The sequence below is a fragment of the Rhinoderma darwinii genome, chromosome 2 (genome assembly GCF_050947455.1).
Source record: "Rhinoderma darwinii isolate aRhiDar2 chromosome 2, aRhiDar2.hap1, whole genome shotgun sequence".
In the NCBI taxonomy this organism is placed as follows: Eukaryota; Metazoa; Chordata; class Amphibia; order Anura; family Rhinodermatidae; genus Rhinoderma; species Rhinoderma darwinii.
In genome coordinates, this window is record NC_134688.1 from 478,220,431 (window position 1) to 478,238,719 (window position 18,289).

General features: G+C 47.2%; 1 protein-coding gene across 3 annotated transcripts in view; it reads left to right on the top strand.

Annotated features, from left to right (window-relative positions):
• Positions 1 to 18,289, top strand: part of CFAP44 (cilia and flagella associated protein 44) — a 110,155-nt gene that overhangs the window by 39,958 nt on the left and 51,908 nt on the right. For all 3 annotated transcript variants that reach the window (XM_075854697.1, XM_075854698.1, XM_075854699.1), the window contains exons 16-22: positions 3,889 to 4,116; positions 7,329 to 7,471; positions 8,648 to 8,927; positions 13,807 to 13,862; positions 14,420 to 14,582; positions 15,971 to 16,101; positions 17,185 to 17,378. In XM_075854697.1, the coding sequence (XP_075710812.1) occupies positions 3,889 to 4,116; positions 7,329 to 7,471; positions 8,648 to 8,927; positions 13,807 to 13,862; positions 14,420 to 14,582; positions 15,971 to 16,101; positions 17,185 to 17,378 (1,195 nt within the window). The remainder of the gene's footprint in view (positions 1 to 3,888; positions 4,117 to 7,328; positions 7,472 to 8,647; positions 8,928 to 13,806; positions 13,863 to 14,419; positions 14,583 to 15,970; positions 16,102 to 17,184; positions 17,379 to 18,289) is intronic.

Sequence of the window (18,289 nt, forward strand, 5' to 3'; positions counted from 1 at the left end):
TGACCCTATTATTTGATGGTCACATGACATCTGGACTACATAGAAGACAATGAAAACGTAGTTGTCATCCATCCCTAGTTTAGGAGGAAAACTCCATTAATGAATAATCCTTGTAAACATCCCATTAGGTTGGAATATTTATGACACAAGAAGAAAATAGAGCTTTTGACGCCAGTATGTCAATATATAAAAAGTTATAAATTTATTTGAACAGACAACATATACATTTAAAATTAATACAAAAAGTATGACTCTAGAAAATTACGGAGACCGTACTCACAAGCTGCTACACAAAATGGTCTATGGGCAAGCAAAATACCCAGCACTGTATGGACCACCGCACATTTTGAAGTCAAAGACAATGCATAACATAGGGTTTAAATGGTCAAATCTAGGGACTTACCCATGTGTGAAACAGAGAGTGAAGGAGTGTCTGCTCCGCCGTATACCCCGACGCGCGTTTCACTTCGAAAAGCTTCCTCAAGGGGATGTGTAACTGTGTGTGTCCCACCACTACCCCTTTATAGTGTCCATATCCTTTGATTACGATTGAGCCCAGCGGCGCAAGAACGCTGAGGCAGCCGGAAGCGAGGCAGGCCCCACATCCGGCTCCAGGCACGGCAGCGCACATCCGGAATCCTGACGCGTCACGGGAATTCCGGATATGCGCAATGCGCCCACGGAGACAGAGGGGGAATGTCCCGCACCAAGCCGCCGCAGCGGACATGCGCACAGCACCGCCGAATCAAGGACAGTGGGATCTGTCACGGTATGTATAACTGGGCCGATGATCAGGACATTCACATGTCAAATGCATCGCCAATAGCTCCCAAAGCATCTAATTCCTACATGCCCCGACTCTCCATCCCATGATCTATTTCCGTCCCCAATAGGGGATGAGAGAGGGGACGCTAGTTATTACATGTACTAATATGTATGGTCATAAAGAGTCCATAAGACTTAATAGGGCACAAGTAACTCTTACTATGGATACTGTAATTTGCAAACGTTCATCCTGCCCATTATATATTGCTTTGATCCCATAGATACTGTAACAGTAAATGCAAAATACAATATTCCTCATATTTGCAGTGATATACATCCAACACATAGGCACACACAAAAAATGATAATAAATATGACTCCATAGAAAAATAGAGAACAAACCAATAACAAATAATTTGTGAATATGTGTAATGAAATTAAATAAAATAAAAGTAATAATATAAAAGTGCATAAGTGAACAATTTTAGTAATTTGTCCCAAAAGAATGATATAAAGTGACAAAATTATGATTAATGAAAGTTATTGAGAATTAATAAATATAATAAACAGTGAATGATGCGTAATATAGTTATATAGTATAATGAAAAATCGTGAATAGGAATATAAAGTATAAAATATATATAAGTACAAGACGGGCATAGAGAATATATGTATATCAACAATTACATATCTATATATACTCAATGTTACGTCAGTCATATCCATGATTAAAAAAAGGAAGTACATATCAAGGAACCGATGTCATTGTCCCTATATAGAAGCATTATTGGCAATGCAGTTTTTCTTGAAGTGATGTCTCGCGGAGGTTCATAAAATTCAGGCCGATTCCAAAGGACAAAAAAGGGGGCTCGGTCAGTTACTCGTCATATCTAGTAAAGACATATAAAATAGATATAATTAAAAATACAAATATAGACATACACGGGTGGTAGGAACTGTGAGATAAACCTAAAGAAATGGAACAAAGCTAAGATTCTCATTAAGTCCCCGTGGAGTCATGGATCCCAACATAACTATCCATTTGCTTTCCCTTTGCGCCAACACCTTCGCATTACCCCCCCTGATGCCGCAATGTATCCTATCAATGCCCTTCACCAGGAAGGTTTTTGGATTGGACTCATGATGAAGTTTGAAATGTCGGGGTATCGTTTTTAATTGTGTCAAATCGTCGACCGTGCGAGCGTTCACAATATCCCGCACATGCTCACGGGTGCGAATTCGTAGTTCGCGTGAAGTTAGTCCAACGTATATCTTGGAACACCCACATGTAGCCAGATAAATAACGTAAGCGGTACTGCACGAGATATAATCCCGAATCTCAAAGTGACGTACTCCGTCAGCTGATGAGAAGTCAATTGCCCGACATATGTTGGCACAGGCTCTACATTTGCCACAAGGAAAACAGCCCTTTCTGGGTCCGCTTGAGCCAAAGAGCGCCGTCTGTCGTGGGACATAGTGACTCTTCACCAGTAGATCCCTCAGGTTCCTGGCTCTTCTAGCTGTCATAAGGGGTCTTTCAGACAGATTTTGTGCTAGTTGTGGTTCAGACATAAGAATGGGCCAGTGTCTCTCCAAGATGCCACGCATCTTATTCCACTGCCCATTGTAAGTCGATATAAACCGTACCCCGGGTTCCTTATCCTGCTGTTGTTTAGAGGTGAGGAGATCCCGGCGTGGCGTTGTTTTTGCTCTCCTATAGCCAGATTTTATAGCTCTCTTGCTATAACCACGTTCCAAAAATCTCTCCCTTAAATCTGCGGATTGATGTTCAAACAGTGCATCAGAGGAGCAGATCCGCCTCATCCTGAGAAATTGACCAACCGGGATGGCTTTGATCGTGGATGGAGTGTGGGATGATGAGGCATGCAGCAGCGAGTTAACCGATGTAGATTTACGGAATACATCCGTATGCAAATAACCCTCATTGTCCGAAAAAATTCGTATATCCAGGAATTCCACCTGTTGCCGGTGATACTTGTATGTCAATTTGATGTTAAATGGGTTTTGGTTAAGCTGCTGCATAAATCCCATCAGGCCAGACTCCGATCCTTGCCATATGAAAAAAATGTCATCAATGTATCTCAGCCACATCTGCACCTGGTCGGCAGCGTGGGCGCCGTCCCCCAGGAAAACCTGTCTCTCCCACAATCCCAGAAACAGGTTCGCATAGGACGGCGCACACGCCGCCCCCATGGCAGTCCCCTGTCTCTGCAAGTAGAAACAGTCCTTAAATACAAACAGATTGTGGCTGAGAATAAACTGTAATAGTTCAAGAATAAATTCACATAGATGGCCATCCCGGTTGCCGGTCCCCAGGAAGAAGCGGACCGCTTCCAGCCCATCCTGATGCCTGATACTTGTATAAAGTGACTCTATGTCTGCAGTCACCAGATACATGTCTGTTTCAATTTGGATTCCATTGACCCTCCCAAGCACGTCCGTCGTGTCCCTGACATAGGACGGTAGATCATATACCAGTGGTTTCAAGTAATGATCAATAAATTTACATACTGGATCACATAATCCATCTATCCCGGACACGATCGGGCGGCCCGGGGGGTCAATGGGATCCTTATGGATCTTTGGGAGGAGGTATAGAGTTGGGATTCTTGGGTCCTCAATGGTTAGTCCATCACGTATTTTTTTGGGGATAATGCCATCTTCGAAGGCCATGTCTACAATGCTTCTCAACTGCTGATTTGACCATTTAAACCCTATGTTATGCATTGTCTTTGACTTCAAAATGTGCGGTGGTCCATACAGTGCTGGGTATTTTGCTTGCCCATAGACCATTTTGTGTAGCAGCTTGTGAGTACGGTCTCCGTAATTTTCTAGAGTCATACTTTTTGTATTAATTTTAAATGTATATGTTGTCTGTTCAAATAAATTTATAACTTTTTATATATTGACATACTGGCGTCAAAAGCTCTATTTTCTTCTTGTGTCATAACTATCTGTGTATGGAGCTGCCTAGATGATTTTTTGGGGGGACAGTGATGCTTTAAAGCAGTCCCTAGCCATTAACACAACTCTGTTTAGAGTCTATATATTCATTAGGTTGGAATATTTGTTGCTTATAATTTCTTCTTGTCTGCGTTGCAGAGGGAGGAGCAGCTGGAACGCATACGGAAGAACAGAGAGCAGAAGAGTAAGGAGCGGGAAGCCTGGATACAGCAACAGAAGGAGCGGGGAGTGGAGTTGTCAGAGGACGACCTGCTGCCAATCACCGATGATGAAGAGGAGAAGCTGCCAGAGCTGTACGTTCCGAAAGATCCCAGTCCCATCCTGTGTGGTTTCTACGCCAGTCCTGGGACCTTCTGGTTATCCCTGGTATGTGTCTTGTGTCCTATTATCACCATCATCACCATCACCACCATCATCACCATCATCATTACCATCACCATCATCACCATCACCACCATCATTACCATCATCACCACCATCATCATTACCATCATCACCATCACCACCATCATCACCATCATCACCATCACCATCATCATTACCACCACCATCATTACCATCATCACCACCACCATCATTACCATCATCACCATCATCAGCACCATCATCACCATCACCACCATCATTACCATCACCATCATCATCATCATCACCAGGGCCGGCCCTAGGATAGATGGCGCTCTGTGGGAAATGATCTTTCGGCGCCCCACCCCATCATTAAAAAAAAATGGCCCATAAAAAAATTAGAATGCCCCTTTAGTGCCCCCATACAGTATAATAATAATAATAATATTTAATAATATATTACAACCCCTTCAAGGACACAGAATTTTGTCCACTAATTGTGCCCACAGTATTATGCCACCTGTAGTACCCCTACACAGTATAATGTCCGCTTAGTGGCCCCCACACAGTATAGTGCCCCCCTGTAGATATTGCCATTCAGCCTCCCTGTAGACAGTGCCATACAGTCCTCCACCTCCCCCTTGTAGACAGTGCCATACAGTCCTCCACCTCCCCCTTGTAGACAGTGCCATACAGTCCCCCACCTCCCCCATATAGACAGTGCCATACAGTCCCCCACCTCCCCCATGTAGACAGTGCCATACAGTCCCCCACCTCCCCCATATAGACAGTGCCATACAGTCCCCCACCTCCCCCATATAGACAGTGCCATACAGTCCCCCACCTCCCCCATATAGACAGTGCCATACAGTCCCCCACCTCCCCTATGTAGACAGTGCCATACAGTCCTCCACCTCCCCCATGTAGACAGTGCCATACAGTCCTCCACCTCCCCCATATAGACAGTGCCATACAGTCCTCCACCTCCCCCTTGTAGACAGTGCCATACAGTCCCCCACCTCCCCCATATAGACAGTGCCATACAGTCCCCCACCTCCCCATATAGAAAGTGCCATACAGTCCTCCACCTCCCCCATATAGAAAGTGCCATACAGTCCTCCACCTCCCCCATATAGACAGTGCCATACAGTCCTCCACCTCCCCCATATAGACAGTGCCATACAGTCCCCCACCTCCCCCATATAGACAGTGCCATACAGTCCTCCACCTCCCCCATATAGACAGTGCCATACAGTCCCCCACCTCCCCCATATAGACAGTGCCATACAGTCCTCCACCTCCCCCATGTAGACAGTGCCATACAGTCCTCCACCTCCCCCATATAGACAGTGCCATACAGTCCTCCACCTCCCCCTTGTAGACAGTGCCATACAGTCCCCCACCTCCCCCATATAGACAGTGCCATACAGTCCCCCACCTCCCCCATATAGAAAGTGCCATACAGTCCTCCACCTCCCCCATATAGAAAGTGCCATACAGTCCTCCACCTCCCCCATATAGACAGTGCCATACAGTCCTCCACCTCCCCCATGTAGAAAGTGCCATACAGTCCCCCACCTCCCCCATATAGACAGTGCCATACAGTCCTCCACCTCCCCCATATAGAAAGTGCCATACAGTCCTCCACCTCCCCCATATAGACAGTGCCATACAGTCCCCCACCTCCCCCATATAGAAAGTGCCATACAGTCCCCCACCTCCCCCATATAGAAAGTGCCATACAGTCCTCCACCTCCCACATATAGACAGTGCCATACAGTCCTCCACCTCCCCCATGTAGACAGTGCCATACAGTCCCCCACCTCCCCCATATAGAAAGTGCCATACAGTCCCCCACCTCCCCATATAGAAAGTGCCATACAGTCCCCCACCTCCCCCATATAGAAAGTGCCATACAGTCCTCCACCTCCCCCTTGTAGACAGTGCCATACAGTCCCCACCTCCCCCTAGTAGACAGTGCCATACAGCCCCCCCAAACCTCCCCCTTGTAGGTAGCGCCACACAGCCCCCTTGTAGATAGCGCCAAACAGCCCCCTGTAGGGAGCGCCACACAGCCCCCTGGTAGGGAGCGCCACACAGCCCCCTGGTAGGGAGCGCCACACAGCCCCCTGGTAGGGAGCGCCACACAGCCCCCTGGTAGGGAGCGCCACACAGCCCCCTGGTAGGGAGCGCCACACAGCCCCCTGGTAGGGAGCGCCACACAGCCCCCTGGTAGGGAGCGCCACACAGCCCCCTGGTAGGGAGCGCCACACAGCCCCCTGGTAGGCAACGCCACACAGCCGCATGGTTGGGAGTGCCACACAGCCCCCTGGTAGGGAGCGCCACACAGCCCCCTGGTAGGCAACGCCACACAGCCCCCTAGTTGGTAGTGCCACACAGCCCCCTAGTTGGTAGTGCCACACAGCCCCCTGGTTGGTAGTGCCACACAGCCCCCTGGTTGGTAGTGCCACACAGCCCACAGCTCCCTGGTTGGTAGTGCCACACAGCCCACAGCCCCCTGTTAGGTAGTGCCACACAGCCCCCTTGTAGGTAGCAAACCACCCCCCCTTCCTGTAGATAGCGCCACTGTAGCTCCCTGAAGGAGCGGAATCCCCGTGTGGCCAGGGATTGCTCTCCTGGAGCGCTCCTTGATGTCTCTGTCCATATATGGACAGTGACATCAGGGGAAACTCCTGCAGCTGCAGCGGAATCCCTGTCCACTGCGTCGCTGAGTCGCCAGGCCCGGGCAATTCTAAAACAAGCAGGGGAAGGGACCCAGCGCAGTGCCCCCTTCCACCTGCTGGAGTGATGCGCCCTGTGTGAAGGCATAGCTCGCACACCCCTAAGACCGGCCTTGATCATCACCATCATGATCACCATTTTCATCACCATCACCACCATCATCACCACCATCACCACCATCACCACCACCATCATCAGGCACAAAAAAATAATAATTGGTGCATACTGTTAAAGGGTTATTCCCATCATAGACTTTTATGGCATATCCACGGGATATCCACCACTGGGACCCGCACCTATCAGACATTTCTGTCGATATGCCATAAATGTCTATAATGGGAATACCCCTTTCATGATTTGTATTGGATGTATAATAACACATAGCGCCAAGTTCTCATACATCACAATTTTTGTGAATATGGCGCCGTCCAATTTTGTCAACCATATGACAGTTTTATAAATGTGCCCTAATGTCTTATTCTTCATCTCAGGACGGATACGACTCCGGGTTCCTCTACCTCTGTAAGTTTTCCGAAGGTCAAACTGGAGATCCAACTCTGAGGAGAGATGAACCGGTGTGCGCTGTGCCCATAGAAAACACCAGCAGCAATCCCATCCACAAAGTGCACTTCAGGTAGAGAACCCCTTATTTCCATACAGATCCTGTCACTTATACCGATAATGATTTGTAGCTAGATATCACGATATTAATATATGTCACGATATGTAGCCTGGTTTCAGAGGACAAACAAAAAGAAAAAAGTATAACAATCTTAGACCTCGTTCACACCTGCGTTGGGGTCCCGTTCTGACGTTCCGTCGGAGCTTTCCATCAGAACGGGACCCGGAACAGACACAAACTGACAGGGGTTTCCGTTTACATCACCATTGATTTCAATGGTGACGGATCCGGTGGCCATGGTTTCCGTTTGTCTCTGTTGTGCAGAAACCGCATCAGAATCAGCTCCAAAAAACTTCCGAAATCGCCCACCATTGGCGTTTTTTATTCCCGGGCAGCTCGCGGAAAAAAACCAGCATGTCCTTCCTCGCCATAGTTTCCGCCTCTGACCTCCCAGTGAATCAATGGGAGGCAGAAAAAACCTGCTGCGCACTTTTCTGACCGTTTTTCACTGCGTTTTTTGCCCGCAGTCCCTGCATTAGCTTCAATGTCCACGGGTGACGAACACCAAAAAATATGGAAAAACATGTGCAGGCATTTCAAAATCTGCCTCAAAATTCCTGCAAAAAAACTCAGTGTGAACAAGGCCTAAAAGTGATGGCTGTTGCTGTTGCTTGTGGCTTCCCTAACCGGGGTCCAAGGCGGGATGGGAAATACTAACATATACATTATGCTAATTCAAGTTGAATTATTTACCACTTTTTTCCCTAATATTTGGGGCAGCTGTGTGCATACAATATGTAGAGCGCGCTGCCCTGGTATTTTGTATTGAAATGATGTAGTGTATGGCGAATATTATATGGTGAGAGGTCCTGGATGTATAGCACGGGAGCATTGGTCCGCTGACTGTCCTGCTGGAAGCTGACGGTCCATACACCCTCAGGCTGAGATCTGACAGCAGAACAGGGCTCCCCCAGCAGACAGATGATCCCCCACCCCCGATCAGATAACTATTGAGCTTGGCCTGTAATACTGGGATAGCATTTTATTCAAGGGGGTGTATCATTATGACAACCCCTTTCAGTAGCCCCTATAGAGTATACGGACATTGCAGGGGCCCCCAGAGCAGAGAGCCGGCTTGTGATAATGGCTCCATTAATAATGAGGTTTTTCTCTCTTTCTCGTCCGCAGCTCCAACAAGCAGCTGTTGTTCTGCGGGATGGAGGACGGAGCCGTCCGGGTTTACCCTCTCCAGACCAACGATCCTTCACTGGATTCCATGAGCAATTACTGGTCCCTGGGGGTCCACGATAACCAGTACGGAGCCGTCCAAGCCATCAGCTCCAGCTTTGATAACCAGTATCTCGTGACCTGCGGAGCCGACGGCAACATCTTCTGCTTCAGCATTCTCTCCATGGAGGACATCGAGCGGGACCTGAGAGTGAAGAAAGCTGAAGTACCTTCTCCTAGGGTAGGTCCCTGGAGTCCAGAGGCAGAGCTGGAAGCAGAACCCGTACCCCTCAACCATCACCTGCCATTTATATCACCTATGTCCTCTTATAATACAAAGCAACCTCCGGGCCCCCTCCGGTACCAGGGCCCAGGTGCGACTACAACCCCTACACCCCCTATATCTACACCACGGCCTGATCTTATCCGTTCCCCTTCTCATGTCTGCATCACTAACAACATCTTATGGTTGAACGGGTCACTTACAAGTTGCAAAAAGTATGAACACCCGAACCTGGGTGGGTGATAACCAATATGGCCGCCATTGCCGCTTCCACAGAGCTTGTCACCCAGCTTTCCCTGACTTCTCTGTCACCAGACAGACCCCTTAACACCGCAGGACTTCATGACGTACATGATGGTGATTGTGTGGGAACAGGAGCTGTGCCCACCTAATTAACAGCTGGAGCCTGGCAGGGATTGGGAGTCGGGCTCCTGCTTTAACCTGCTGATCGCGATCAAAAACAACCGCGGCATCTAAAGAGCTTGACAGGAGAAGTGGCTTACCCTGTCTGCCCGATGGCGCCCTGTGACGCGAGCGTGGGGTGCCCATAAATTACCTTGGCTACTCTGGGCCTAACAAAATCCCAGCTCTACCATAGCTATGCCAGGGGCACGGCGTGATAGGTGGCCTCTCAGTGATACCAGCGATCAAATCGCAGCTTAGGGACAAAAAAGAAAGTGAAGTCAAGTTTAATACAGTTTAACAAAAAAAAAATAAATCATTTTTCATTAAAATATATTAAACAATAAAAAAAATCCATATAGAGCGTCGCCGTAACGGTAACAACCTATAGAATGGATATTTATGCCGCGTGGCGTAAAAACAAAAACTATGGCGGAATTTTATTTTTTACCCCAAAAAAAAAAAAATATTCAAAAGTTATCTAATAATTTCTATTTACCTCCAAATGGTCCAAGTATTGTGCCGAGCATTAAAACATAAAAAAGAACCGTGGTATCGGCGTAATCGTAGCGACCCATAGAATAAAGTGGGCGTGTTATTTACACCGTACAGTAACAAGCGTGAAAGAAAATACAAAAATGCCACGATGGAATTGTAGAGGTTTTTTTTCATCCCCCCCCCTCCAAAAAAATGAATAAAAGTAAATCCATAAAATATATTTACCCCAGAATGGTGCTAATAACGAGTACAGCTCGTCCATCAAAAACCAAGCCCAGAAATGTGCGCGATATCCACCGCTGCATCACGTTATCAGGAGAGATTTCCCAGATCCCCGAATGACGATTCTGCCTCGTTACGGTTCGGTCCGGAATGATTCGGACGGTGACACGATCTCCATGATTTGGGCTCCACTGCCACCACACTGGATTACAAATGAAACATCTGAGATACAATTGATGCTTAGACTTTCAGGTTTAATTCTTGGGGTTGGACAAAAATCTCCTGTGAAATGTTTAGGAATTGCCGCCATTTTTCTGCACTGCCGCCTCATTCCAGGGGTGCAAAAGTAATTGGACAAATGAACATTCCCAGAAATAAAATGTTTTTTTTTAATACTTTGTAGAGAATCCTTTGCAGGAAATGACGGCCTGAAGTCTGGAACTCATGGACATCACCACACGCCGGGTTTCCTCTTTTGTAATGCTTTGCCCGGCCTTTACTGCAGCGTCTTCAGTTGTCGCTTGTTTGTGGCTCTTTCTGCCTTAAAGAGGCTCTGTCACCAGATTTTGCAGCCCCTATCTCCTATTGCATGTGATCGGCGCTGCAATGTAGATTACAGTAACGTTTTTTTTTTTTTCAAAAACGAGCATTTTTGGCCAAGTTATGACAATTTTTATATTTATGCAAATGAGCCTTTCTAAAGTACAAGTGGGCGTGTATTATGTGCGTACATCGGGGCGTTTTTACTTGTTTTACTAGCTGGGCGCTCTGACGAGAAGTATCATCCACTTCTGTTCGTTAACACCCAGCTTCTGGCACTGCAGACACAGCCGTGTTCTCGAGAGATCACGCTGTAACGTCACTCACAGGTCCTGCATCGTGTCAGACGAGCGAGGACACATCGGCACCAGAGGCTACAGTTGATTCTGCAGCAGCATCGGCGTTTGCAGGTAAGTCCATGTAGCCTCTGTCGCCTGGTGCCGATGTGTCCTTGCTCGTCCGACACGATGCAGGACCTGGGGCAGGAAGTGACGTCACAGCGTGATCTCGCGAGGACACGCTGTGTCTGCACTGCCAGAAGCTGGGTGGTAACGAAGAGAAGTGGATGATGCGGATTAGTCAGCATCATACACTTCTATTCACAACGCCCAGCTAGTAAAACAAGTAAAAACGCCCAGATGTAACACACATAATACACGCCCAGATGTTACACATAATACACGCCCACTTGTACTTAACTTTAAACACGCCCAGTTGTACATAAGAAAGGCTCATTTGCATAAATATAAAAATGATTATAACTTGGCCAAAAATGCTTGTTTAAAAAAAAAACAAAAAACGTTACTCTTATCTACATTGCAGCGCCGATCTGCTGCAATAGGAGACAGGGGTTGCAAAATCTGGTGACAGAGCCTCTTTAAGTTTTGTCTTCAGCAGGTGAAATGCTGGATCGGGGTGAAATGCTGGATCGGGGTGAGATCTGGTGATGACACGGTCATTGCAGAATATTCCACTTCTTTGCCTTATAAACTCCTGGGCGGCTTTCACAGTATGTTTTGGGTCATTGTCCATCTGTCCTGTGCAGCGCCGTCCAATCACCTGCTGCATGTGGTGGAATCTGAGCAGAAAGTAAATCCCAGAACACTTCAGAATTCATCCGGCTGCTTCTGTCTTCAGTCACATCATCAATAAACACTAGTGACCCAGTGCCAGGCAGCCATGCACGCCCATGCCATCACACTGCCCCCACCATGCCATCACACTGCTTCCACCATGCCATCACACTGCCTCCACCATGCCATCACACTGCCCCCACCATGCCATCACACTGCCCCCACCATGCCATCACACTGCCCCCACCATGCCATCACACCGCCTCCACCATGCCATCACACCGCCTCCACCATGCCATCACACTGCCCCCACCATGCCATCACACTGCCTCCACCATGCCATCACACCGCCCCCACCATGCCATCACACTGCCCCCACCATGCCATCACACTGCCTCCACCATGCCATCACACCGCCTCCACCATGCCATCACACTGCCTCCACCATGCCATCACACTGCCCCCACCATGCCATCACACTGCCTCCACCATGCCATCACACCGCCTCCACCATGCCATCACACCGCCTCCACCATGCCATCACACCGCCCCCACCATGCCATCACACCGCCTCCACCATACCATCACACTGCCTCCACCATGCCATCACACTGCCCCCACCATGCCATCACACTGCCCCCACCATGCCATCACACTGCCTCCACCATGCCATCACACTGCCCCCACCATGCCATCACACTGCCCCCACCATGCCATCACACTGCCTCTACCATGCCACCACACTGCTTCCACCATGCCATCACACCGCCTCCACCATACCATCACACTGTCTCTACCATGCCACCACACTGCCTCCACCATGCCATCACGCTGCCTCTACCATTCCATCACACTGCCTCCACCATGCCATCACGTTGCCTCTACCATGCCACCACACTACCCCCACCATGCCATCACACTGCCTCTACCATGCCATCACACTGCCCCCACCATGCCATCACACTGCCTCTACCATGCCATCACGCTGCCTCTACCATGCCATCACACTGCCTCCACCATGTGTTACAGGAGATGTGGTGTCCTTTGGATCATCAGCCGTTCTAAGCCTTCTCCATATGTTCTTCCTCCCATCATTCTGGTACAGGTTGATCTTCGTTTCATGCTGTTCCAGAACTGGGCGGCTTCTTTACATGTTTTTTGGCAAAGTTTAATCCGGCCTTTCTATATTTGAGGCTGATTAATGATTTGCACCTTGTGGCGAACCCTCTGTATTTTCTCTCATGAAGTCTTCTCTTTATGGTAGAGTTAGATACTGATCCACCTACTTCCAGGAGAGTGTTCCTCACTTGGGTAGATGTTGTGAAGGGGTTTTTCTTCACCATGAAAGGATTCTCCGATCATCCACCACTGTTGTTTTCCATGGACGTCCAGGCCTTTTGAAGTTCACGAGATCACCAGTGCGCTCTTTTTTTCATGAATGGACTAAACTGTTGATTTGGCCGCTCCCGACATCTGCGCTATCTCTTTGATAGATTTCTTCATGTTTTTCAGCCTAACGATGGTCGGTGTCACCCTCATGTTGTGGGTTCACAGCAACAGCTTCCAAATGCAAATACCACACCTGGAATCAACTCCAAACATTTACCTGCGTAATTGATGATGGATTAACCAGGGAATAGCCCATGCAGCCCACTAAATAGCTTGTGAGATAATTGTCCAGTTACTTTTGGTCCCTTAAAAAAGAGGCAGCTACGTAGTAAAGAGCTGTAATTCCTAACCCCTTCCTCAAATTAGGATGTAAATACCCTCAAATTAAAGCTGAGAGTCTGCACTTTAAGCCCATAGTGATTATATATCTGTATATTCAATATGTTTTGGTAAACAGCGAAAATGCCAAAACTTGTGTCCCAGTCCAAATAATTCTGGACCTGACTGTATACACCGGTGAGAGCTGTACTGGCGTCCATATTGGTTGTCACCCGGCTTTCCCAGGTACAATGAGGAGCAGATGACTGGAATATTTAGCTGCTTGACACAGAAAGACGATACGGGAACTCACATTGACTTCTATTCTGTTTATGTATCCATACGCCATTGCACTTACTGAGCTTCACGTGTCACGGATCTATTGTATTTTGTAGGTCAGTCTGGATAAAGAGAAGCCTGCGGAAGATATTGAGGATCCAAGTGCCTACAGGTAAAGTCACTTGCAATGTATTCGGATAATGCTGACTGGCTCACCTCAGTCATGCAGACCCCATTTTTATACAATACAATACCCCCTGATCATAATATAAGTGGTTTACCAAATCATTGCATCAATGTCCCTCTCCAAAAACCCGTGGCTGCAGGTAATGAGCGCGGACTAGGACATGTGATGTCATCACGGACATCACATGACCCCATCACCCGCAGTCGCATCTATCCAGTGGTGCGAATACCCCCCCGCACACAAGCTCAGTGCTGTTAGATCATCTATTAGATGGTCCATTTGGCTCATAGAGTGGAGACCCCCGTCTTTTAGCACTGGACGACCGCAGCTTCACCTATTATAATTAATGGCCAACTCAGAAATCCATCAATGTGTTTGGTCTCCCTGCTCCATACATTTGATTGGGAACCCCATCCAATCAGCATCTGGGAGGGGGACCCACAAAATGGGGCAAGGTTATAATATTGAAGAACCCTCTATAACGTATTAGCTGTTACCCCCCAGCATTACATGACCACTGGTGTCACTGCGATTCCTTTCAGCATCGAGAATGCTAAGCAGAAGCGACAGTCCGACCTTCTCATGACACAAGCCGAGAAGAAGAAGGCCGGCCGGAGGCGAGAGCTCCAGGTGTTAAGGGATCAATTCCGGCAACTATTGAAAAACAACATGGAGCTACCAAATCACATGCAGCTCGGCCGGACGGTAATTATCAAGAATCAGAGACCGGAAACTACCTCTCTATGCATAGCGGACAATTATATGACTCTAACCTACAGTGACGTGACACGTGTCCAGCACCTGATAGTCCAGAACCCCCACTGGTCTTACATGTACTGAAAAAGAAGTGTCAGACTCGCAGGATGACTATCGGGTGCTGAACAATTAAAATCCTGGATTTATCTCTTTTATATTTATATTGTGTTTCGAGACTCGCAGTGGTCCACACAATCTGATAATCCAGGACCACATTGTCTTATAAGGGGTTTCGTTACAATGTGTCGGAGCTGTCTCCTTCAATGACCCATGCACCTTTTTTCAGTAAGGCCCCATGGACACGACCATTAAATCGCCCGTAATTATGGACCCATTCATTTCTATGGCCAACGGACACCTTCCCGTATACTTTCGGAAGGTGTCCGTGCCGTAGAAACTTTTTCAAAAAAATAGGACATGTCCTATTTTTTTTTATTTTACGGACCGTGTTCCCATACGTTATAATGGGAGCACGGCCCGTAAATGCGGATGGCTGTCCGCGGCTGTTCGTGCCCATAATTACGGGTCGTTATTACGGGCATGGTCGTGTGCATGGTAAATACTGTCCGTAAATACAGATCCGTAGTAATTTATAGTCATCCGTAAATCATCCACCTATACGGAAGGGTGTCGGTAAATACGGTCCATATTGCATTTACGGATCCACTAAAAAACAGGGAGGAATCTAGGGTAATCCCCTGGCATCATATAGCAACGCTTCCGTAATTACGGTAGTGCCCATAGACTTCTATGGGGAGTCCGTGCTGTAATTATGGACAAAAAAAGGAAATGTTCTATTATTTCTATGGCACGGACAACCAACCGTAAAAATACGGAAGTGTGTCCGTAGCCAATAGAATTGAATGGGTCCGTAATTACGGATGAAAAATACGGTCGTGTGCATGGGGCCTTAGACATGACTAGGATGTGTTTCATCCTTTGGTTGTTATCATTCACTGATAGCAGAGATGTTGAAAATTGTGTGATATTTAAACTCAAGGTATATTAGAAAGTTTCATCATTTTTAGTTGTGCAGTTTTTGTCCTATTTTTTTTATGCAGTTTTTTGAGCCAAAAAATACAAGAGATAAAAATCAGTAAAAAAAAAAACTGCATCAAAAACAGTCACCAAAAATTGTGTGTGTGAACTGGGCCTTACACAAAATCGGAGATCAGACTCAATCAAATGATTGCTGTATATGTGCTCGTTTCTAGTACTCCATACTTGTCCCTGACACCTCTAGTCCCACCCAATGTTGTGATGTCAGAGGCAGACGATACCTAAATACCGAGACTTGGAATAGAAAAATGCCTACAACGTGTTGTTTCCCCTTCCAGGAGTTTGAGATGGATCATAGGATCCGAGAGGAGATGGAACGTCAGACGTCAGAGAGGATCCGCACCGTACTGAAGGAGCTGGCGTGGGAGCAGGAGAGGCACAACATAGGACTGAAGAAGCTACAGGCTCGGTGAGCGAACATCCTAATTCTTTATCACCAAACCCTCCCAACATGGACTGCTTTACATGTGTTAGGGGTAATGTACATGCCATAAAAGTGGAATCAGTCAAGGTTCAACCCTGTTCCTGAAAATAAGGGGGTCCCAGTCCACAGTGGGGAAATCATTCTCATCGCTGCTTGTAGTGTATGGCCCTTTAATGACAAATGGGGTAGCGTATGGCCCTTTAATGACCAATGGGGTAGCGTATGGCCCTTTAATGACCAATGGGGTATAGTATGGCCCTTTAATGACCAATGGGGTAGCGTATGGCCCTTTAATGACCAATGGGGTAGCGTATGGCCTTTTAATGACCAATGGGGTAGCGTATGGCCCTTTAATGACCAATGGGGTGGCGTATGGCCCTTTAATGACCAATGGGGTAGCGTATGGCCCTTTAATGACCAATGGGGTAGCGTATGGCCCTTTAATGACCAATGGGGTAGCGTATGGCCCTTTAATGACCAATGGGGTAGCGTATGGCCCTTTAATGACCAATGGGGTAGCGTATGGCCCTTTAATGACCAATGGGGTAGCGTATGGCCCTTTAATGACCAGTGAGGTTTTTTATTAGAATTACTGGTTGGATGAGGGCAGATTATCCCGCTATGGTCAGCTTTACTCATTCTGGTCATATAGTCCATGTTTAATAGTAAGGAGGGGATTTTGCTACCACATTTGGTGCACTAGTTAAGTACCCTAATGTAATAGAGGGGTATTCCTTATTTGGACCACCCCTCTGTCAACCAAGCTGGAGAGCTAGTACAAAGATTTAAAGGGTGCCCTGGAATACTTAAAGGGGTCGTCTCATCATATACATTGGTGACATATCTCTAGGACCGTAGCCAATCAATGGCTCTGCTCGGGAGACGGCATGCACAGCCGTTACAGTGAAATCACATGGATCAGACGCCCGCCGATCAGACATTTATGGCATATGCTGTCTATGCCACCAATATCTATGATGAGGCAACCTCTTTAAGTTGAAAGAAAAATACTGACCTGGAATCGCTCCGCCGATGTCGTCTGATTGATCTCTGATATTGGACCTTTAGATTTCGGGATAAAGTGGAATTTGACACGGTGATCGTCCGCGCAATCAACACTGAGCATGAAGTGTCCACATACAGACTCCTGTCTCTCTCCGAGAAATATTATAAAGTGAAGGGGATGATTGGAAAGAGAAGGATGACCCGCTACGATCTGTATCAGAAAGAGTCCGACATCGCGAAAGAGAGCCGAGATTTAGGTGAGGATTATCAATAGTCAAGACAACAGGGGAGGAATAACAGGAGATGATCTCCCCCATGGAAGGATGAGATGGGGGTATTATAGGAACACTGTGGGCTCAACTAGGATATCATGAAGAATATACAGGTAGATTACCATAGAGGAGATTACTGGGGATGATCTGGTCTCCGGTAGATTACCATAGAGGAGATTACTGGGGATTATCTGGTTTCAGGTAGATTATCATAGAGGAGATTACTGGGGATGATCTGGTCTCAGGTAGATTATCATAGAGGAGATTACTGGGGATGATCTGGTTTCAGGTAGATTACCATAGAGGAGATTACTGGGGATGATCTGGTTTCAGGTAGATTATCATAGAGGAGATTACTGGGGATGATCTGGTCTCCGGTAGATTACCATAGAGGACATTACTGGGGATGATCTGCTCTCAGGTAGATTACCATAGAGGAGATTACTGGGGATGATCTGGTCTCAGGTAGATTATCATAGTGGAGTTTACTGGGGATGATCTGCTCTCAGGTAGATTATCATAGTGGAGATTACTGGGGATGATCTGCTCTCAGGTAGATTACCATAGAGGAGATTACCGGGGATGATCTGCTCTCAGGTAGATTACCATAGAGGAGATTACTGGGGATGATCTGCTCTCAGGTAGATTACGATAGAGGAGATTACTGGGGATGATCTGGTCTCAGGTAGATTATCATAATGGAGATTACTGGGGATGATCTGCTCTCAGGTAGATTACGATAGAGGAGATTACTGGGGATGATCTGGTCTCAGGTAGATTACCATAGAGGAGATTACTGGGGATGATCTGCTCTCAGGTAGATTACGATAGAGGAGATTACTGGGGATGATCTGGTCTCAGGTAGATTATCATAATGGAGATTACTGGGGATGATC